Source organism: Phyllostomus hastatus, unplaced genomic scaffold (assembly GCF_019186645.2).
Source record: "Phyllostomus hastatus isolate PE091 unplaced genomic scaffold, TTU_PhHast_1.1 phas_scaffold_93, whole genome shotgun sequence".
NCBI lineage: Eukaryota > Metazoa > Chordata > Mammalia > Chiroptera > Phyllostomidae > Phyllostomus > Phyllostomus hastatus.
Window position 1 is genome coordinate 32,220,101 of NW_025334042.1, and position 23,795 is coordinate 32,243,895.

Here is a 23,795-nt window from a genome sequence, read left to right on the forward strand (position 1 = left end):
ATAGCAAGGGTTACCATTAATTAATTGTATTTTTAGTTGTATACTATACTTTTTTATTGTATTTTACTGTTTATGCTATTATAGTTGTCCCTGCTTTTTCTCCCTTTGCCCCCCACCACCCAGCCCCTTTCCCTTCTCTCAGGAGTTGTATACTATCCTTTAATCCTTTAAATAATCCTATGATATAATAGTTATCATCATCCCCAGTTTATGCATGAGGACACATGAAGTATCTCTGATTACTGTGAATTAATGTATTGTCACTGTTTTCTTTTGTAGATCATTCCCGAGAAGTCTTGGAGCAATTAAGAGGCCCAAGCAAATTAAAGCAAGTGACATGGACTGTTTACTGATGCTTATTGAAGCTGTGCTCTCCATACTACCAGGAAATGGTGGTCTTGAAGATTGACTTTCCAACACACAGTGTGGTTTGTGACTTACCAGACTCTTAAACACTTTAATAGTGCTGTTATTCTGTGTTTGTTTGATGAGTCATTGTTTTTGAATGGTAATCTTAGCATGCCTTCTGATGGGTTTGGGGGGGGAGGTGAGGGCTGTGTTTGTTTCTTAAATAACAATGTTTGTAAATTACCTGTTTTCCCTGGAGATTTCGTTTTCCTACCTAGATACTTGAGCTTTTGTAAAAGGAATGCACCAATATGGATAACTTCTAAGTGAAGGTATTTCTAAAAACATAATTACCTTTTTAGCTATTATCTGGCTCCTACCTTCCTGATACATTTAAATGCCCATTGGCCAAAAGCAAAGGTGAACAAAGGCCTGTAAATTCTTTACTGAATTTAGCATTTCAAGGAAACAAATATCATATTTAATGTCATAATCCATGACTCATACCCCTTAGTCCTTCAGCATATGAAATGTTACTGAGGCCCTTGCCCAGTCACTTATTCTACTGATTTTTATGGGGAAAAGGGTTCCCAGACTCAATTCCAATTTGTAGTGCACGGGATAGAATCAGATTCTATTCTATGCTGGGGAGGGAAACAGAGGCGACAGGTTAAAGGTTCACTGCTACAAGACTGCCCCCTGCTGCCCTCCCCCCACACATACACTTCAGACACCTGTTGCCGGTTGTTACCTGTGCTTCTGACCAACTGGCTACAAACTGGAGGTCCCCTCCAGGGGACCCCCAGGACCCCTTCTCTGGGTTGGATTAATTTCCTAGAAGGACTCACAGAACTCAAGAAAACCTGTTTACTCACTAGATTACCAATTTGTTATGAAGAATAGTCAAGGCTAAGAATCAACAGCCTGATGAGAAGAGATACATAGGGAGAGGTCACAAAGGAGCCTTCTCTCCTCATGGAACTTGCGCCCAGAGCAGTGACAGGTTGGAAGGCTTCCAGAAGCTCTCCGAATCCCCTCCCTGTGGTTTTTATTTTTAATCCTCACCTGAGGATATATTTATTGACATTAGAGAGAAAGAGGAAGGGGGACAGAGAGAAATGTCATTGTGAGAGAGAAACAGATCAGTTGCCTCCTGTAAGCACCCAGGGATCAAATTCACAACCCAGGTATGTGCTGTGACCAGGGATCAGACCCACAACCTTTTGGTATACGGGACGATACTCCAAGCAACTGAGACACCCATCCAGGGCCTTGGAGATTTTTGTGGAGGATTCATTACTTGGCAAGATTGATTTATTCATTAATTATTGGTGATTGATTCAACCTCTAGTTGCTTGCCCCTCCCTAGAAAATAGGTGTGGGGTGGAAGGCTCCAACCCTCTATTCAAGGCTGGTTCATGGCAGCCAGCCCCCATTCTCAGTTGCTTTGCAAAAGTCACATTCATTAACATAAACCCAGTGATGATAACAAGACACCTTTTCATCTTTATGGTTCTGTTCTCAGGAACTGAGAATAAGGGACCAAATTTATAATAAAAGATGTGTCATCGATCTTATTCTGGGAAATTCCAAAGGTTTGGGCAGTATGAGCCAGGCATTGTGGATGAAGACCAAATATATCTGAGAAATGTATTTTGGACACCTGAAAAACCAAATATATATTTATATACCATGAAATCACATTTCCCAAATACTGCTCTCTACCTATGAACTTTCTCTCTCAAAAAGTGCACTCAGAAATGTGTAAGAATGAGTAAATACAAAACCTCTCCTTACAGAGGTTGTATCCCGCAGCTCTGCTGGTTCTCCCTTGTGAAGTAAGCAGCACGGGCCTTACTTTTCAAATGGAATGCATTACTCTTCCACAATCACGAAGTCCTCTGAAGTGGCCTATGCTTAAACTGCCCCCAAGTTCAGCATTTCTTGTGCCGGGAGCCTGTCTCGGTGGTACTTTCTTAAAGACTTCTTATTTTAACTCTGATATGGGAAAAAACAGGGAAAGTAGGGTGTGGTAAATTTCTTACACTGTTTAGAGGAAGGATTTACATAGTCAGCTCTATTTTTGTCCTTACTATTCACTACTTTATAAATGTGGTATGTTTATAGTGTGGAGATAGATATATAGATATACAATGCACTACTAGGCTACGTTTTATACTTGTAACGTATACAGTGGTGGTGTTTATAGCAGTTTTAAATTAAGGCACAGAAAATACAGAACATACAATTAGTACAAAATTATAAGACCCAAAGGTAAAAACTGGGTCTCCCTCCCACCCCAGTCCACTAGCTATCTGGTGTCCTCTCAGAAGACAACCACCATTACCAGTTTTTAATTAATCTTTCCAGGGGTATTCTATGTATACAGCAAGCAAATATGTATTTTATATACACACATACAGACTTAAAAAGATTCTGGAGGCTTTGCTAGAAAAAAATGACAAAGATTTATTCAAGGGTCTTAGAGTCTGCAAACTGGAAATACAGCTAGGCAAAAACCCAGAAGTATTCCAGAGAAGAAGAGTTAAGCATTCTTATAGTAAAAGCCATGTCTTCGAGAATCATCAGCCCTGCATTCTCAGCCGTAGGATTGGTCCCGGGTGGTTACCAGCCAATGTCAGAGGTCTGAATGATGGATGCCAGGGGGTCTGGAGGATGGGCACCAGGAGGCCTGGGCACATCCCGAGTCCTTTAGGGGGTAGTCAGATGGTTATTCAAAGGTAAATAAATGTCTGGGCATTGACATGGGTCTGGAAAGTTCAAAAGTTTAAGTTCCCAGGGGCGTTAAGACAAGGAAAAAAAACACATTTCCTTATACCTCAAACTTTATAATATTAATAATTTAACAGCTTGGTTAAAGTGACTCCATTTTGTATTTTCCCTATCTTCATTCTTTTCCTCAATATATACATACATCTTTTTTACACAGTGGAATACTACACGCATTCTTCTTCACATTGTTTCTCGCTTACATCATAGTGTTTTTTATTGATACATAGGATCCTCTAAATCTGAGACATGTAGCAGGGGCATATCCAATTTCTAAGAGGCATAAGTTGTCAGTACAGAGTAGGCAGGAAATTTTAACATCTTTTTTTATCCATGGTTGTCAGATTTAGTCCCTATTATGTACTAAATACTATATTCTTCAATATTTTGCATTTTGTTTAATTAAATAACATATCATATAGTTGTCCTTAACTCCAGAAACAGACTCTGCTACAATATCAAATTCTCTCCACAACTTAAATTACATGTTGCTACCAGTTACATATTGCCTTCTATAATTACATTCCTAGAGCAGTAAAACTAGAAAAAAATTCCGGATACAGATTTATATATTTGGCATAATGCAGAACTAGTTACATGACAAAACTTGAAACCTTCATATTTCGGAAACATTTGCCATTTAATAGGAACTGCATTCTTCAAACTGGAGAGTCCTTTAGGGTTAAGCCCAAACATAACTACATCCGTACTTGGAAGCAGTTGGACAACTCAGGGCTGGAATTCCCACACTGTGCTTGTTGTCAGTCCATTGTTTTCCTGCCTCGTAGCTTCTGGAAGGGAATATTCCACCACCTTGTGCAGCTGATGCTGAATGCTGTGTCCTCTGAACTGGGGTCGGCCAGGGTCACCAATCAGTACTTGAGTTCTGTGGGTCCAAAAGCAGTCCTTCAGCCATCGATGAAGACTGTCTGCAAGGTCTTCATCATAAAACATATCTCCAAGCACAATAAGGTCCCACTTATCTTGTTCCAAATCCAAAACATTTTTGGTTAAAATGGGGAAAGGATTCAGTTGGTTCAATTCACAATTTAGTGTGATAGCCACTCCTGCAACTTTAAAAAAGCACATGATGAATGGGTATATACTAGGCTGTTTTAATTCCCTATTGATTAAGTACCAATAATTTAGAAAATCTCCTAACAATGTTTCTTCCCTTTTTTCTTGAAAGATGTTTTTAGGTAAGGAGGCCTAGAGTGTATTCCAGTATAAGCTATTTATTGAGATTTTCAAATATATAAATGGATATCTCAAATACAAAAGAAACAATACAATATACCTGGAAATGTTGGGGTTTGAAGGAACATTTGCCGATCTTAATAACCACAAGGGTTGATTTGTTACAGGAGACAGGGAAACAAGCCTTGTGCTTGAGCAAGGTGGTAAGTTAAAACTGGGTCCCCTGTACAAGGATTTTCAAGGACTAGATCCTCGGTGAAAGGGAGGACTGGGAGGAAATCACATAAAATTGAAACTTATCTGTTTCAGCTTGGCTTCTAATAAAACAAAATCGCCCTCAAAGACACAGACCCATCCTCACTTGGGTTTAGGATCAAATGAACTCAACCAAATATTTCAATAAATTCCTAGCCCAGAAGTAACAGTAAGTGTTCTCAGGTTGCTATCACTTGGAGATATCCGACACACAAATACTAATCCTGGGGGAAAATGCACTGTCAACTCACGCCTCCCTGAATTCCCACAGATAATGTCCCGCTGACTGTAAGTTCACAATATCTATCATAAAATGCACATGGGTACAAGCCATCATGTTGAGGCACCTGTAGATATTTATCCTGGAAGGGAAAGAGGATGAGCTTTACATAGTTTTAAATATGAAATCCTTACTAGGGTCTATGTCGTTGGCCAGGATCCTGCATGCCCCACTCATCTTGGCAGCGATAGCTGTAGCTCCACATCCACTCCCAAGATCTAACACAGATTTTCCTCTGACAACATTGGGATTATCCAAAAGATACCTAAATTAGAAAGAAAGGGGATTATCTAAGAGATGGGAGAAACTCAGTAAGAGCTGTCCAACAAAATAATTCCTTTGGGTTCAGTGGACAAAGAAATAGTAAAAGTTAGCAGAAGAACCTGGTCCACCCTTAGCAAGTTTGGCCTGACTAGAGTGAGACAAAATACTGACCGTGAGAGCTAGGCAAAGGTGGCAGACAGAGGACCCGGTCATTTGATTTCTCTTCAGCAGGTGTGAAGAGCAGTTCCACACCACTGACTGATCAGGCTCTTCAAGTCCACTGTTTAAAAGTATTGAGCACTTACTATGATCCAGAAACTTCCAAGAACCAAGAATACAGACTGACAAAATACTACTATAATCAGGACTTAGTACACCAGATCCAAAATCCACCATCTTTCTCTTTTTCCTTTTGATCCTCACCCAAGGGTATATATTTATTGATTTTAGGGAGAGGAAGGGAGGGAGAAGGAGAAACACTGATGTGATAGAGAAACATCGATCAGCTGCCTCCCATAAGCACCCCAACTGGGGATTGAACCTGCAATCTGGGTATGTGCCCTGACCGGAGATGGAACCCACAGCCTTTTTGGTGTACAGGGTGATGTTCCAACCACCCGACCCACCGAGCCAGGCCCCACCATCTCCTTTTGATTGTTCATCAGAGTGGTTTTACCGACTGCTTGAATTGTCTTATAATGACCTCTCTAGTAAGGTACCATCAAAGTCCAGTTCAACCGAAGAATTTAGACCATGGCTAAGTAGTTACCAAACAAGAGAAGATGAGTGGGGAAACACTGAGATAATGAATTTCAATTGACACTTGATCTTAGTGTTGGAATAAAAAAGAGCAGGACTATAGCATGGTAGTGGTGTACATGCCCCGTCTAAAGGGACAGCTGCTACCCCTCTTCCGTCAATTGTTGCCACAGAAATTCCATGTTATCAGAGATTATTCCTGTTTCTCAAGCCAATGCATATTTTTGCTGGCAACTGATTTTTTTTTAAGTTTGCAAGTGTGCTGAGACACCAGGGCTGATGTGTTGAACTAAGAACATGCAGGTGAGGGAGGGCCTGCTAAATGAAGGCGCACAAGCCACCTGCGCCGAAAAAGCAGGTAGCTAACTCCCTCTAAATACAAGCTTCCACTTTAGGAAGGTGAAAACCATGAGGGCATTTTGATTGAAGGCACAGTTTCAAAACACCCACAAAGGAAATAGAATCATAAGATTCATTACTTCCAGATCCCAGCAGCAAAGGGGCACAATGAGCTGGGGGAAGGGCAGTCCTCTGTCCCAGATGACTTGGGGCAGAGGTCGCTAACTCTTCAAGGGCTTAACTCTAAGTGGTTATTTTAAAGGGTGCCCTGGGAAAGGCAAAGCAGGAACTTAAAACAGGCATCCTAAACTTGTGTCCTTATATAAATGCCCAGACTCGGGGTTTAAGCAGGGTTATCACATTGTAAAACGCCTAGGCAGCAACTTTTTTTTTTTCATCACAATAAGTAAAAGCCAAACAACATACATTTGTGGGTCAACAGTTTGTATTCCCTGATTCAGGCAGTCTCTTAAGAAATTTGATTGTCTATTTGGAGTTGATAAACAGTAACTTTCATAGAAAACAGTCACTTATAATGTCAGTACTTTTTAAATATGATGTGAGCAGGAAAGCTTGAAAATATAGCAACACAACAGTCAGAAAATTGATATTGTTTGATACCACCTGAAAAGCTTCCCAGTCCTCAGTATTCTCCAAAAAGTTCTATGTTTGCATTTATTTTGCATGTAAAACTATACAGCCCTGGCCAGTGTGGCTCAGTTGGCTGAAGCATCATTCTCTACATCAAAAGGTTGCAGGTTCAATCCCTGGTCAGAGTACATATGGGAGGCAACCAATCACTGTTTCTCTCTCTCAAATCAATAAATGTATTTTTAAATTACATATAGCATTAATTCCTGTGAAAGAGAAGTCCTTATCCTTTTTGTTTCACAGTTCTGTAACCTCAAAGCATAAACAGAGGAAATCATTTACCAGTCTAAGAGCAAAGGCTAGACTGAAAGCTGAGAGTTCCTGCCTTTGTTTCAGCAGCTGTGTTTTAATAAAAAGCATAGTGTGAATGTGTGAGAAAATGTCCTAAAGACCTTTGCAGTGTGGAAAGCTGGAGGGAGGAAGCTTAAAAATGCAGATTCAAGTCGTGAGTTCACCTGAGCTATCAGCAAACCACTAGAGAAGAGAATTCCCTTGAGCCTATTCACTCACTCACATCTCTTGTTCTTTGGGAAACTGAGAAGAGGCAATGATGGAGGGAGTGTGAGGCTTAAGGAGCAACATTTTCAGGATTAAACTAGGAGAGCTGGAGGACTGGGGCTGTAGGTTCCATCTGGGAGCTGTGCACTGGCCATACATTATGAACCATGAACCTGCGAACACTGTAAGATCTGCATATTTATAGCTATCTCCAGCCTTGACAGCTGACCCTAGGATTTCTCTTGCGGAAAGATCTGTATTGGGATAAATACCTTGATAAGCTTGGAGTAAAACTATGTAACAAAGGAAGCCAAAATTTTAAAAAAATTCTTAAACTGCTCTAAATTAAGAAAACAAGAGGAATGTTGGGTTTTTCTCTGTTTCTTTGTGAACAGCAGGGAGAATGCAGAGCTGGAGGGCGCTGAAAAGAGAGAGGTACTATCCTTACAGGTTCCTGTTTCAGCTAGGGCTGTACCTAGATAGGGCTTGGCCTCCTGGCCAGTAGATTGCCCAGTAGGGATCGCTGTGGGGCCACAGGTCAGCTCTTTCCCACCAGAACTTGCATCTGGGGGTCAAAAGCCGCAACCGGATTTCGGGAGTGAGACTGCCACTGCTGGTGACTTCAGTGTTCTCCTCCAGGAACGCTTTCATCTCAGGGTCCAAAGAGCTTCCCGTGCCTCTCCAGGGGCAGTGGCCCCAAGGAAATGAGGAAAGACCACTGCTTCTTGGGGCCTTCCGAAAGACACCACAGTGGGTCCCTGGAAGCAGTGCAAATGCTCTCCAACCTGGGCTCAAAGCCATCAGTCCTCTTCCAGAACACAGGTTCTGTCACTGCTGTTGATAAGAGCTGCTCTACTCCTTACAGGCCAAGTACGTGATGTCGACTGGAATCTCTAAATCTCTAAAAACAGAAACAGTGCTGAAAATTCCAAGGCTCATAACACTTCTAAATCCTACTACATGGTAAGAAAACATTACACTATAAGCTCTGTAGCAGATGATCCACAAGAACAAGTTCATTCAGATCAAAGCACTGGTGCATACATTTAGGAAAATCCAATCTTTTAAAAGCATGCCTTTTCACAACAGAATCCTTTTATAATAATTTCAAACAAATATACAAGCATTTGATTTTGAGAGAACTCTTCAGAAACAATGCTTGTTATGTAAGATAAGGTATGCCTTTAAAATTTTTTTATACATTCAATCACTTACCTTTAAGGAGGCATGGTGCTTGGCAACTGTGAACAAAAGTCTGAGAAGCTTAGATTCTAGTGCTGGGATAACGCGATTAACAGGCAAACAGTTTTTGCCTTTGTGAATCGAGTCACGAGTTGTGGAGGCTAACAAACCATAATTCTGTGTAAGCAGAGGTATATGGATTACACTGACCGGCCACACTCCGCTTCAATAATGATTGTCATGGCATAAAACATCTATGTAAACAAGATTCAGGCTTTTCCCTTTAAAAAAAAAAAACCACAAAAAACTTTGGGGATTTCATTGTAATAAAAGACTATCAACTCCCAAATCTCCTTCTATAAATATGTGATGATTCATCTTTACCAAGCCTGGGTTGAAAAGACTTGTTCTAAGAGAAAAACCTTGAAAAGTAGGAATGTGGAAAAAGTAGGAATGTGGAACAGCAGTGGAAACACACATTATACACAAATTGGTTTGGGATCTCTGGTCTGTTCTACCTGAATGTTTTTAAACAGCCTTATTAAATATTAATAAGTCTTATTAAATATTAAGACTGCCCCACCTAAGTATTTAGAGTAGGGGCCCACAACTCAGATGCCTACCCGGAGGCAGACGGGTGATGATAAATGAGCGATGCAGGCTGACTGCAGGGTAACAGGCCAAGCGGAGACTGCTTCTCAACCCTGGCGGGTAGGAGAGGCAACCATCATGTTTCTCTCTCACATCGCGTCTCTCTCCCAGTCTCCCTTCCTTCTCCCTTCTCTCTCTTAGAACAAACAAACATCCGGGCAGGACACGATGCCTGTCAGGCCACTTCAGTGGGTGTTAGTTATCTCGTGTTCAAGCCCTGGGAACAGCCCGGGTCTCAACGTCCTGACACCCCATTGGTCTAATTGTTAGGTGATCTTGGTTTTGACACCGTGTCCTCCAGACGGACGTCTGCCCCGCCCACCCAGCGCCAATCGGTTATGAACATGTGCTTATGCGGAGGATACTTAGTATAGTTATTAACTGATCAGGAAATAAGATGGGATAAAGTGGGAAAATCCCGAAAACGTTTGTGACCGGGTATTTTTCTCCAAAAGAGGACAGGAATCGATCTTAAAGGGACGGGTACAGTCTTCCTTTTCGCCTTACCTGGCTTTGCTAACACCGCCCTGGGAAGCTAAAGCACAGGGCGTGTCTGTCACTTGCTCTTACGCGTCTTTTCATGCATTTTTTTTTTTTTTTTTACAACTGTGCGTGGGTCCGGCTCCACTAGCAGGAGGCTGGTGCAGAGCAGAACGTGCAGCAGACGGACAGCAGGCAGGCTCCGCCCTCCTTCCCAGCAGCGCTTTCTCCAGCCTTTCCAGCGCTTTCTTAAAGGGGCAGGGAGGGGCGAAACCAGAGGGCGCCCTGACCTCGCTTTGTAAAGAGATGTCACGTTCTGATTTCTAAAATATTCATTATTAAACCATTTATAACACTTGGGGCCAATCACACTTCTACGCACTGGGCATAGAGTGCTTTGTAACATAGAGTGTTCACTCTTTATGATACTTACATTGAACTGCAACTAAATAATAATGTAAGCCTCCCTTTTATAATTAATGCTAATAAATGTACAATATAAACCTTCTTGCAATTTAAATCAGTCAAGTTCTGGACCCAGATGTCCACCTTCCAACCAGACTCAGATATCCCACTGGTCCCTCAATTCAACATATTCCAAAATTAATTCACCATCTCACCTGACCACAGTTAAAGCCTGCTCCACGTGTGCCAAGGTGGGGGGAGGGGGGGAATGGTCTCAAACCAAGAACTAGGCAAACCATGTTTTTTCTTCTAACATGGTAGTTTGGCAGCTGTCTGTTCAAAACTAAAGCTTGTTGCTTGGGTACTCTCCTTCTGCCTTCTTTAGAGATGGGGTTTCTGCTGCTTCTGTAAACTGGAACCTGGTAAACAGAAATGAAACTGTTATTCCTATGAACAGTGCAAGGTGCATCCCCACCATCAGCTTCTTAGATGAATATAGCATATTTATTTCTGATAGGCTACACACCTGGCATTTCACAGTATTCTGCTTTCATTTCCTCTATAATTACTAGTACGGTGTTTCTATGCCTGTGAATAAAACTATAGTCATTAATGTACTAGCTGCTTTTTTTATTAACTGCTTACATAAACCTTTGTTTTCTCAACTATAACTCCTCAACTCCATACACTCACCAATTCTCTTGCAAACAATAAACTGTAATACATGTCCAAGATCAATTTGTCTAAGAATTGTTTCTAACCAGCTTGTGTTGTATTCCAGTGAATGGCAAGAACATCCCAATCATCACCCAAGAAGCCAGAGAGAGAAAGCAGGGCTAATATTTCCAGTGAAAATTTTGATGATCATCAAAATCATCATCAAAATTTTGATGATCATCAAAATCATCATCAAAATTTTGATGATCATCACTGCAGATGAATTTAAGAGTGCAAAGAGACCTTATCCAAAACTTGGAACTAGGCTAGAGAGATTGCTAGATCCTTTCCTTCCCTTCCTAGTTTTAGACTTTAGCTTTGATTCACTTCTTTCCGCCCTCCCCCCCACCGCCTCCCATTGCCTTATTTCTTCCTAGTGAGAGCTTGCCTGAAGTCCTCTAACTGGGCTCTCTCTCCAATCCTGCCTTCTTCTAACCCACACTTTATACTGCAGTTCAAATGGTCTTTTCTGAAATTTACATTCTTACAGTTCAGAAAAGGCCTTACATTCCTATAGTCCCAGATAAGCCAGAAAAAAAACAGACACCTCCGTTTTCTGGTATTGTTTGGTGTTAAATGTTGCTGTTTTTTAATTGAAAGAAATTTTTAATTGCTTTTATCAAAATTGACCTAAATACAACCAAGCAGACTTACCATCTGATAACAATTGGCACTGTCTCTGACCTTGCGATTGTGGTGGCCCAGAAGGAATCACCCTGAGGTGTGCCTCTGTGGTATGCAGACTGTTCTGAGCTCAAGGTAACGTTAGCCACAGGCTCAAGAAAAACTTCTTAACTACCTAGAAGAATTTGAATTAGAGGCCTTGCCTATAAGGGATTAACAGAGATAACTTCTTTTGACCTATCTATAGGGCAGGCAAACTTCTTTTTGCTAAAGGTCTATTGTTCTTAACCTGCAGTGGCCTCTTGAAGCCCCCAAGGCCCCTCACCTCCTCCCTCGCTCACACATCTTGTATGCCCATGTTTCCTCTCTATCCCTGAACCTCCCAAGGAGGTTGGGTAGAGACCCAAGTCTGTTATCTATGCGAAGTTATGTATGACTGTTATATATGTGAAGTTTCCATTCTTATGTATGTATTAAATTGTTATTTCCTTTTGCTAACCTGTCTTGTGAAGAACCTTGAGTGAAAAGGAAAGTTCCTCCCCCACATGATTTTTGCTTTTAACTATCAGCCTATATTTTTGATCAGAGAGCTGGTTCTCTGAAAACAGATCTTTCTTGCAAGTGCAAGTCAAAAAAAATTTTATTTCATACTCAAATTTGTGTTTAAATAGCTTTTTTAAATTTTTTGAATTTAATTTATTTATTTTTAGAGGGAAGGGAAGGAGAAAGAAAGGAAGAGAAATATTAATTTCTCACTCACGTGCCCACTACTGGGGACCTGGCTTGCAACCAGGTATGTGCCCTGACTGGGAATTGAACCAGTGATCCTTTGGTTTGCAGCCTGCACTCAACCCACTGAGCTAGACCAGCAAAGTGTTTTTGTTTTTGTTTTAATTAGATGTATGACCTCAGGTAATTATTAAACCTTCCTATTTGAGCATAAGAATTCTTTTGGCCTGAGGGCAGTCGAGTTCCTGAAATCCCTCATCTGCCTAAAGCAGGGACTCCGGAAAGAACTCAGTTGTCATAATCCTCCTTTCTGGGAGCAACTCTTGTCTTCTTGATTTGAAAAGTAGACACCACACCTAAACAGACATCTTCACCAGACTATCTCCCATCTATCCTCCTAAAGGAGAATTTATCTTTTTCTCCATTTATCTTTCTAAAAAGTCATTCCCATACGTGCCCTTTCTCCCCTTCCCTGTTACCTACTAAGTTAGGTGCATAAGCCTCAAATTCTAACCACCCCTTTGAGTTACTCATCACTGAATTCTCCCACATGTATGTGTGTTGCATGTGTAAATTCTGTTTTTTCTCTCATTGATCTTTTGTCAGTGTAATTCCTGTGTCCCAGACACTGAACATATGAGGGTAGAGGAAACTTTTTCCTCCCCTACAGTCAGTTTTCTCATCTGTAAAGTGTTGATAATAATGATAATGTATTAGAGAATTAATAAGACAAAAGTAGTGTTTAGCACAAGTTACTAGCATATAGTAAATGCTTGGTAAGTGCCCTATTACTTTGATTATTATTATTATTAGAAATGCAGAGATAGTGTTGGTTAAGGGGCAAGACTGGATGCTGAAGATCAGGTTTCAGCTTGAGTTTGCGAAAAATATTGAAGCTGCAGGTGCAAATAGTTTAGAGAGAGGCAGGACCGAAGACAGGAGACCACAAGTTCGAGGATAGCATGACACTCCAAGCAATAATGAGGATCACAACTAAGGCAATTGCAGCAGGGATGGAAAGAACTGGACACTAAACTAAAATTGTAAATATATTCCTAATAAAATATTGCCACTTCAGTTAGTTTTCCGATCAGCATGGAAAGGCAACCAACAGATAAACTGCACCCAAGCAACTGTGACTTGCCCTGAAATCCCAGAATGTGTTTCTCTTCAGACTTTCAAATCATTTGTGGTTTTGGGTTTTTTAGAGCTTCAGCTTCTTTCTGGCTTTCTCTCTCCACCAAACTTCCCTTGCAACAAATCTGTAGCACCATGTCTGTGTGACTGCTGTACGTTTCCTTTTATTGGTTTCTTATCTACTATTGGAGGTTAACAATCTTCTAATTAGTCACTAGGTAAACTTCTAAACCCAGGCTCCTAAAAATGCTCATGCCTAAAAATGCTGATTGCTGGCTCTTTGAGATCAGTTTGCTATAAAAGATACTGCGCTCGCACTGAGAATTGAAACCTTCAATGAACTAAAGCTATAGTGCCATCTAGCGATAATTTAGCTTAGTATTGTCCAGCTGTATCCGTTAAAATGGTTTTTAAAAAGTGTACTTCTAATCATGATAGTGGTGTAAGCAGACTTGGCTCACCTCTTTGCACAACCGCTTCAAAACTACAACTAAAATATAGAACAGCCATTTCTCAGTACCATCAGAAATCGAGTTGAATGGAAGTCTGACAACTACGGAATTAAAGAAACCACATCGTTCCAGACTGGCAGGAGGTTGGCAGACATGGGATGGGCAGGTCCCTCACTCACTTGTGGTGGATAAAAACTCAGGAGGGATATCTCAGGAGTGAGGAGTCCCAGCCCCACACCAGGCCCCCCAGCCCAGGGTTCCAGTGCCAGTAAGATCTGTCCCCTCAACTTCTGGCTACAAAAACTAGCAAGGATTAAGTCAGTGGAAGAAACTTCTGGAGGCCCAAACAGTTCCCCCCCAAGAACCCACGCATGGACCCACTTACTCAGACTCCCTCCGTCTGAGCTCCAGCACCAGGGTAGCAGCTTGAAAGGCACGAGTGGTATACAGGGAGAAACTGAAGTGTCTGGCATCAAGGAGAGCAGAGGCCACTGTACCTTTTCTAAACCCTACCCTGACCAAGCCAGCAAGCTGGTGCCACATCCGAGAGTCCATCAACCTGGCTAACACTATTTGACCTGCCTTGGAGATCCCCAGAGACTATGGCCCACACAACTTAAGGGCCCACCCAAGCTGCTTTTTCATATGTATGGCTGGTCTTGGCTTCTGCTTCATGATGTCCTAAATCCTCTCAAATAAGCAACAGCTGGCCTCAGTGAGCCTCGGGTCCAGCATTAGCAGCAGCCAGCCTAGATTCACAGCTTGGCTTTGCCTGGGAATCTTCAAGCCCAGCACAAGTAGCAGCCATCTCAGGTTGCTTTATAGCTCAGGCAGAGTGGCTCTAGGGAAAACACCGGTGGGGGTTGACCTTGGCCTGCACCACCTGGGAAATTCCAGGGTCAGCACACCCAGTGCATAGCCACAGACCATACAGGAGTACCACCACCCTGTCCCTGCATAGCTGATCCTCCAAGGAGGGTGGAAGTTGGTGGTCTATGGTCACAGCCAGTACTTGCCACTGATTGGCTTTGGTAAATCCCTCCCATTGATCTGCCAACAGCAACCAAAGTTCAACTAAAAGAGGAGCATGTACTCAGCACACACTAAAGGTGCACCTGGATACCCTGCTTGGGTGATAGGGGAGGCTGTGCCACTGGGCCCTATAAGACACCTACTACATGAGACCACACTACTGAGACACAGAGTCAAAGCAGCTCTACCTAATACATAGAAACAAACACAGGGAGGCTGCCAAAATGAGTAGACAAAGAAATATGGCCCAAATGAAAGAAGAGATCAAAACTCCAGAAAAAGAGCTCAGTGAAATGGAGATAAGCAATCCATCAGATGCAGAGTTCAAAACACTGGCTATAAAAATGCTCAAGGGACTTAGAACCTCAACAGCATAAAAATGACCCAGTCAGAAATGAAGGATACACTAATCAAAGTAAAGAACAATTTATAGGAAAACGACAATAGAGTAGATGAAGCCAAGAATCAAATCAATGATATGGAACATCATATCATGGATTTGATATGTGATTTGATATGATGGAACATGTATTTTGCTTTCTTTTAAGGAAGTAAAAAAACAACCAATCAGAACAAGAAGAAGAAGAAGAATCCAAAAGAAATGAGGATAGTATAAGCAGACTCTGGGACAACTTCAACTGTTCCAACATTTGCATCATAGGTGTGCCACAAGGAGAAGAAAAAAAAGCAAGAAATTGGAAATCTGTTTGAAAAAAATAATGACAGAAAACTTCCTACATTTGGTGAAGGAAATAGACATACAAGTCCAGGAAGCACATAGAGTCCCAAACAAGATGGATACAAAGAGGCCCACTCTAAGACACATCATAATTAAAATGCCAAAGATTAAAGATAAAGGGAGAATCTTAAAAGCGGCAAGAGAAAAGTAGTTAGTTACCTACAGGGGAGTTCCCATAAGACTATCAGCTGATTTCCCAAAAGAAACATTGCAGGCTAACAGGGATTGGCAAGAAATATTCAAAGCCAGGAAAATCAGGGACCTATAGCCAAGATTGCTCTACCCAGCAAAGTTATCATTTAGAATTGAAGGGCAGATAAAGATCTTCCCAGACAAGAAAAAACTAAAGGAATTCTTCATCACCAAATCATCATTATATGAAAGGTTAAAGGGACTTACTTAAGAAAAAGAAGATCAAAACAATAAACAATAAAATGGCAAAAAAATACATTATCTATCAACAACTGAATCTAAAAAACAAACTAAGCAAACAAGAAGAACAGAGACAGAATCATGGATACAGAGAGTATTTTGATGGTTGCCATATAGGAAGAGAGGTGTGGGGGAATGGGTGAAGAGGTGAGGGGATTAAGAAGTACAAATAGGTAGTTACAGAATAGCTATGGGGATGTACAGTACAGTCTAGGAAATGGAGTAGCCAAAGAACTTATATGCATGACACATGGACATGAACAATGGTGTGGGGATTGCCTGAGGGAGTGGGGGGTGCTGGGTGGAGGTGGGACAAAGGGGGGAAATCAGAGCAACTGTAGTAGCATAATCAATACAATATAAAAACATGAAAAATAAAAAAGCCAAACTAAAAATAAAAGTGAAACTGTAAAATAGATTTAGTTACATATAAAGAGCAAAGATTCTCACCCTTAATGTAACCATAAACTGGTATACTTGTTTTTCTTTAAATTTGTATATTTTCTACCATTTACATTTGATGTTATTTTATATTAGTTTCAGGTATACAGTGGAATGCTTCTTTTTAAGATAGGGTGTAAATACTTATCACTGTTAATAGTTAAGGCCTGATGTTTAAGAAAGATTTGGTATCATTTGTGACACATTCTCTGTATCTCTCTCTTTCACACACACACACACACACACACACACACTCCACAATTAATCCACCAGCAAATCTTGTAGACACTGCCTTCACCATATATTCAGAATCCCACTGCTCACCACCTACACTGCCTCCCTCTATAAGCCACCATCACCTCAGCCTCCATCACTGTAACAGGCTCCTAACTAACCTCTGTATTTCTACCCCTGCTCCCTGTGGTCTACTCTCAACAGAAAAACCAGAGGGATCCTTTTAAAAGGAAGGCAGGTCATGTTGATCTTCCACTGGAAAAACCTCCAATTGTACCCATCACCTCTCTGACTTCTACCCCTACTATTCCCCCCCGACAACTTTTCAAACACTCTGGACCCACTGTCTTATTGTTTCACAAACACACCTGGCTGTTTCCTGCTTCAGAGTGTTTTACACTTGGCTCTACGGCCAGCCTGGATGGTCTTTCCTCAGATGCACAAACAACAAGCCCCCTCATCCCCTTTAATTTTGTCCAGTGCTTTTTCTGCATCAATTGAGATGACCATGTAGTATTTTCCCCTTCGTGCTGTTATTATGCTGGTGAATTTGCATATGTTGAATCATCCTTGCCTCCCAGGAATAATTTCACTTAGTCATGATGTACAACCCTTTTAGCATGCTGCTGAATTCGGTTTTCTAGTGTCATTGCAGATTTTTACCCCTCGTCGCCTTTAAGCATTTATTCAAATGCTACCATCTCAACAGGTCTGACCACCTTGTTTACAGTTCCAGCCCTTCCACTCCCTGCTCTGCTTTTCTCCACAGACCCTCCATCTCTTGTTTTGCCTATTGAACTCTCATGAGGACAGGGACTTGCCATAAAGACAGGGATTTGTTTCTTTTTTTTTCTTTTGAGGTCTATTCACATACACTGAAATGAGCACACCTCTTAAGCGATTTGTCTGATGAGAGTTTTGATAAATGTACGCATGTTTGTAACCCACACTTACAGAGGTACAGAACATTCCCATGGCTCCAGAAAGATCCTCCCTGTCCACGCCCCACCAGTTTCACCCATCTGCCCACCTCCTCTAGGCAACCACTGTTTTGATTTTTGTCACCACAGGTTAGTTTTACCTGTTCTAGAATTTCATATAAATGGAATTATGCAGTGTGTACTCTTTTGCATCTGGCTTTTTTTGCTCAGCATAGTGTTTTTGAAATTCAGCCCTGTTGTTGCCTGTATGGACACTCCTTTTAGTTATTCAGTGGATTCCGTTGTACGAACATACTTCACTCCACCTACTTCTCTGTTCATTGACATCTGTGTTGTTTTCACGTTGGGGTCATTCTAAATAAAGCTATAAAGCTGCTATGAACATTCTGGTAGAGTTCATATGTTTTCTTGGGGAAATAGCAAGGAGTGAAATCGCTGGGCTGGGCTGTAGGTAGGTATATGTTTAACTTCATAAGAAACCACCAGACAGTTTCAGAATGGTTATACCATGTTAACATTCCCACCAGCTGTGTGCAAGAGCTCCACATCTTGCACTCCAGTGCCAGGCATTTCAGGCATTTCAAATTTAGCCATTCTACTGGGTGTGGGGTGGTATCTCACTGCAGGGTTTTGGGGGGTTTTTTAAGACTTTATTTATTTATTTACTTTTAGAGAGGGGAAGGGAGGTAGAAAGAGAGGGAGAGAGACATCAATGTGTGGTTGCCTCTTGCACACTCCCTACTGTGGACCTGACTTGCAACCCAGGCATGTGCCCTGACTGGGAATCAAACCAGTGACCCTTTGATTCGCAGGCTGGCACTCAACCACTGAACCACACCAGCCAGGGCTCATTGCAGTGTTTGATTTGCCTTACCCTATGACTTATTTCCACATGCTATTGAAGGCTGGAATGTTATCCATTTTATTGCTTTGTTTCCCACACATTAGAAGTAATGCTCATACTAAGAGACCGGTGAATATTTGTTGAATGAATGAATTATTTAATCTAAAATAAATAAATTAGAATGAATTTAAAGTTATTAACCCTTGATAACACAGAGAACACTCTCTCTGACTTGAATTTTGAAGTCTTTCTTGAGAGGGAAAGAAAGGATATTTTAGGAATGCTATTAAACCCAGTTCAGATTTTTCCATTCTGAACTGATATCACACTGATAGTTATAGTAGTTAGAACTTATCAGAGATGTCAAGTACAGCATAGGGGATGTAGTCAATAATACTGTAATAACTATGTGTGGTGACAGATGGGTACTAGACTTATAGGGAGGATCACTTCAAAAGTGATAGAAATGTCTAACCACGATGCTGTGCACCTGAAACAAATATAATATTGAATGTCAACTATGATTGAAACATTAAAAAATGAAATAAAAAACTTACCTTAGTCAGTGTGACTCAGTTGGTTGGGCTTTATCCTACAAAACATAAGGTCGCTGGTTCAATTCCCGGTCAGGGTACACGCCCAGGATGTGGTTTGGTCCCCAGCTGGGCATGTCCAGAAGGCAACTGATCGATGTTTCTCTCTTTTGTCTCCCTCTCTTTGTCTCTCCCTTCCCCCCTCTCTAAAAATAAATAAATAAAATCTTTTTAAAAAAATTTTTTGAAAATAAAAGGACTTACCATAATTTTTCCGTAAAAATTTATTTATAGTTTTTGAAAAAAATTTGATGCCCTTATGGCTGTGTGGTGCATTCAAACATCATCAGTCTTCTATAGCCTGGGGATAAAAACCATGTGAAAACTTTTAATAAAATTTATGTAACTGATTAGAAATTGTTCCTGGGTTTTTATTTTCTCCATGAACACTTACTTAATATGCTCAGAATTCTTAAAGTGCAGTGACTGACAGGTGCACACTTCAGTGGAAAACTATGCATTGTTTAACATTCACCCTCTGGGTCACCTGACTCTGGTTCTCTGGGAACTGGTTTACACTTTTGTAACTCCCAGTGAGCTAACTGCAATCCTACGTGAATCCTGACTATCAGCATGCAAATTCTGTCCTGTCCAAAGCCCTTCTCCCCTGCTCTGTAGAAATAGAAGCTACTTTTGCTCCATTTACCAATTCATTTCAATATTCCTGATCTGCAAATGAATCTGTTGGCATCTTCTTTGAACTGGCTGGACCAGCTTACCAGTGTCAAAAGGAAATTCAGAGAGCTTCGCTTACTATGAGTATTATATTGATGAAGAAACACACTTGACAAACTGGGAGACTTCAGAACCAAAAGCAGTAAGAAGTTCATCTTTCAGCAATTACAGCCCAGTTTATAAAGCAGGAATGAGGAAGTTCACTGTTTTCCGTTGTGATTGGTTACTAGACCTTAAGTTCCCTGTAGAGTGGCCACATTGAGACGGAACGGTAAGAAGCTAGGAACATTCCTTGGCGAGTGGAATAGGTAATCTGAGACACACAGCTGAACACAATGGCCCAGCGATTTGCAGCTGGGTGCAAATGGTCACCAGGGCGAAGGCCCTGACTGCTTGGCAGGGGGCAAAACTGGGAAAACAAGGACCTCACCCCCAGGGTCACCTTTCCTCCCAGAAGATAACATGTTATCCTCAGCTGCATTTCAGCTCCAGGCCCAGAAAAGCAGCAAAACCAGGTGGGTGACACCTAGACCAACTGCACTGACCAATCAGAAAAGACCACGACCCCAAAAGAGCAAACCTGGAGAACTGATGAATATTCTGCTGCAGCCCTCCCCTGAGACCTCCCCTAGGATTCCCGCCAGTGAGAGAGAAAAAGCCTCGAGACAAAGGACCCATCACGTCTGAGCCCTCCCTCTGGGGAACAGCTGGTGCCATTCCTTTCCTCTCCCCACCCCAACCCCACCACTTCTTTCTCTATAGGCACACTTCTCCTGAACGCTAAGGCAATGGGGCAGCTGGTAGCTTGTCCCAGGCCAATCTGAACCTGTCCCCAAATCCCTCTTTTCTCTGACTTCCCAGTGAACTAAGGCAGCACCTCCTAGGCTCCCCTGTTGCTTCTTCTGTTCTAATCCCTTCCTTGTTTCACTGCCCCAGCTTTAATAAAGTACCCTCATAGTTACTGTACTCGCATTATGAAATCTCTCCTACACAAAGTCAAGACCCCACACACTACAGCTGGCCTGAGGCAGACCCACTCAGGGTTTGACCCCTTGTCTGATGACGCATTACATAAGCTCCTTGTTCGTGGCTGATTGGCTAGGAAGCTGCATAGGAACGCTGACTTGAAGAAAGCTTGAGCATTTTTGGTTATGGTCGAAGTGAGTATTTTGGGGAAATCGGGGCAGTTGAAGGTCAGGTTATGTGGCTGTGGATGATTGGCTTACGGGTGTAACAAACTGTGACCTCCACTTTGGTTTTTCCAACCGGTTTCCTCAATGAGGTTTTAAATTTTTTTTTTTTTTTAGAGAGAGAGAGACATCTACTTGTTGTTCCACTTATTTATACGTTCATTGGCTGCTTCCTGTATGTGCCCCCAACTAGAGATCGAACCAGAGATCGAACCCACAGCACCGGCAAATCAGGACAATGCTCTAACCAACTGAACTCCTGGCCAGGGATCCTCATTAGCGACTTTTTAAAAATCTTTAACACATGTTTATTTCTCTTATATATGGGAGTAATGATTTTACCCTTTAATTAACTAATTAATGAATTAACTAATTCTTTGATAAGCCATAGAAGGAGCCTTATTAATTAAGTTCTAAATTTGGAAGTCTGGTATGCCTAGGTACATTATTAAGAGAGAGAGGACTTTTAATAGGCAGGATTCATGTTATTGCCCCCCCCCCCACCACCACATACACACACTTACCTATTGATCAAGCTGATCACACTCTGAGTAGATAATTGATTGGAAACTTGGTCTTCAGTAGGCATGGCTTCTTGTATCTTTTAAAAGCAAAATGCTTTAGAATAGACTAGCTCTAGAATATGTTTTCTATGCTTCAAAATATATTTTAAATGTGGCTTGTGACATATAGGAGCTATTTTTAGAAACAAAAAAATTTGTTATCTTTTTTCCAACAATTTCATACTGACACACTGACTACACAGACAATAACCAGCATGTGTGACAACAGAACTCTGAACCACAGTGGTCCAGCAACCAGGCACCTGCAGCAACCAGGCCCAGAAAACAAACCACAGCCTCGCAGCAATGAGCTCACAGCACTCCAGAGGAGGTCAATGACTGCCAGCTTCCCTAGTATTTACCCCACTTCCAACTGAGGACCAAACAGAGAAAGCAAGATACGCTCCCCAAACAACCTCATAAGACACCTTACTTCTAGCAAGCACAGATGCTTCCTGTACCAGAAACCTCCCATCACAGCACACCTGGAGACGCCCCACTCCCTTCTGAGTCTCTGCCAAACGCAGAGTGATGCTGGCCAACTCCCTTGCCGTAATGCCAAGTCTGAACGCATTCCTTGTTTGCTCCTATTTGGGTGCTCTTTATGTCTTTTCACAACATCCTACATTTTTCCCCTAGAGAATTATGAGACTTACTTGAAGAATTTATTCTTGCTCCAGAGGAAGCACTTGGAAAACAGCAGATTCCTTTGTTCCCCGTAAAGATCAGAAAGGGATTAGACATTCTTTACCTAGATGACTGATACAAAATCATACAAACAAAATCTAGGACAGCAAACAAGTGAGTCAAATTCCAAAGATGGTCATTTTTGTTTTAAATAAATGTAGTATTACAAATGAAACATGAAAAGTGAACTTGTTTTTAATTTTCAATGCAAAAAAAATTCCTTGTTCGCTGTTGCCAGTCTTAAAGCTGAGAGGGACTTGTCTCTGGCCAAAGTCCTTTGTATTTACAGAGGTCAAGATTAAGATCTTGGGAGACAGAGTGGTCTGCCAAAGAGCCGTTGGGATCCCAAGGATAGCTGGAGCATCATCCACCATGAACCCTTTCTAGCAGCTTCAAATAAGCATACACCCTAAGGAGAAACAGTGTGCAAATACAGTCTCAAGACCTGTGCACAACATTCCTTCCAGCCATATTGTAGCCCCTAAAGACTGACCCCCAAACTTGCTTACTCCCACTTCCAAAGCATCACTGCACCTTTGCCTATTCCCAACTTTCTCATCTGCAGAAAACTGCTTTGCAAGTGCAATATCACCCAGAACCTGAGAAGGCATAGTGGACTCCCCTTCACAGGTGCCTCAGGCTGCCCCCCTGAAGCGAGCCCGCACTTGTACTACACTGGGAACCAGATTCGAGATACTTGCACTTCTCAGTGCCCCATGACGGTGTCCCAGAGACCTTCACATGCACACCCATCACCTCGTGGAAACTGGATAAAAGTCAGTTGCGGGTTCAGGTCAGGATGGTGCCCCGGGGTCTACATTTTTCAGGAGCCTCCTGTAGAAGGCAATGCTGTCAATAGGTATCATCTTTTTAAATTACACAATCACACCCCCCACTACAGGTTTAGGTGCAGAATCTTCAGAGCAGAATCTGGAAGCTGTCAAGTTTCAAAAGCTCCAAGTGCTGCTATTGTTTACAAACACAGTTTTAGAACAATGTATTCCCAACTCCACTGGGGGGGGGAAGAAACACCTAAGCCACTTGATTAAATTCCAGTTCCCAGGCCCTCACTGGGAGATGCTGACTGAGTAGGTTTGGGATGGAACCCTGGAATCTGTTTTACAAGGAACACAAATGACTAGCAGCCCAAAAGTTTAGCAGACAATGGCCCTTAAACAATTAAAAAAAAATTTAAACAATTAAAAAAAATTTTTTATTGTTGTTCAAGTACAGTTTTCTGCCTCCCCCCCCACCCCTCCCCACCACCCCACCTTAAACACAATTTGAAAGCCATTCTATTCTGCATTCCAGCTCTAAGGCTGCTTCATTCTTGTGCTCATTTGACGTCTTGATCTCCTCCAGGACAGCTCTGTTTCTTTATCTTCATCTTAATCAGACTTTCAGATGGTGATTCAGGAAGGACCCCTCAGGCAACTGCCACTGAAGTTAAATACCTCTGGTGGTTCCGCAAGTTAATATTTATTCTTTCCGTTTTCTCTAAGGACTGTGCACATGTAGGGCAGCTAAGGTTGTGGTGACAGAACCGAAGAGAGTTCCTTAATTACTTTTCAGTAAATTGGGTTCCTTTACCACTACACAGATTAGGTGGGTTTTCCCCAAGTGGGAAACAGACAAACTAAGTTTCTCCTCTACTGTCAGAGCAGTT

At 41.7% G+C, this 23,795-nt stretch overlaps 2 protein-coding genes across 6 annotated transcripts in view; one reads left to right on the plus strand and one right to left on the minus strand.

Moving 5' to 3' along the window:
* AMN1 (antagonist of mitotic exit network 1 homolog) overlaps nt 1-841 on the plus strand; it is a 50,004-nt gene extending 49,163 nt beyond the window's left edge. Inside the window, exon 7 of the mRNA XM_045829644.1 lies at nt 280-841. Within this exon, the coding sequence (XP_045685600.1) occupies nt 280-353 (74 nt within the window). The 3' untranslated portion in view covers nt 354-841. The remainder of the gene's footprint in view (nt 1-279) is intronic.
* A 1,956-nt stretch (nt 842-2,797) lies between these two features.
* ETFBKMT (electron transfer flavoprotein subunit beta lysine methyltransferase) lies at nt 2,798-10,311 on the minus strand. 5 transcript variants are annotated; one of them, XM_045830056.1, is made up of 5 exons: nt 9,722-10,311; nt 8,597-8,844; nt 7,857-8,282; nt 5,005-5,135; nt 2,798-4,211 (listed from the first exon to the last, which is right to left on the minus strand). In XM_045830056.1, exons 3-5 carry the CDS (start codon nt 8,180-8,182, stop codon nt 3,868-3,870), a joined length of 801 nt encoding a protein of 266 aa, XP_045686012.1. In that variant the 5' UTR covers nt 8,183-8,282; nt 8,597-8,844; nt 9,722-10,311; the 3' UTR covers nt 2,798-3,867. The 5 variants fall into 5 exon arrangements, with proteins under 5 accessions (XP_045686012.1, XP_045686013.1, XP_045686010.1 ...); XM_045830057.1 differs by lacking the exon at nt 9,722-10,311 and adding an exon at nt 9,187-9,707 and having other exon boundaries at nt 8,597-8,740; XM_045830054.1 differs by lacking the exon at nt 9,722-10,311 and adding an exon at nt 9,187-9,707.
* Between the last annotated feature and the right edge of the window lie 13,484 nt (nt 10,312-23,795).

Coding starts and splice junctions, on each gene's coding strand:
- ETFBKMT (XM_045830055.1), bottom strand. CDS start 8,182: ATGGCTTTGAGCCCAGGTTGGAGAGCATTTGCACTGCTTCCAGGGACC. Junction 5,136..7,856: donor GGAGGCCAAGCCCTATCTAG/GTACAGCCCTAG, acceptor TTTCTAATTTAG/GTATCTTTTGGATAATCCCA. Junction 4,212..5,004: donor GGCCAACGACATAGACCCTA/GTAAGGATTTCA, acceptor GCTTTTTTAAAG/TTGCAGGAGTGGCTATCACA.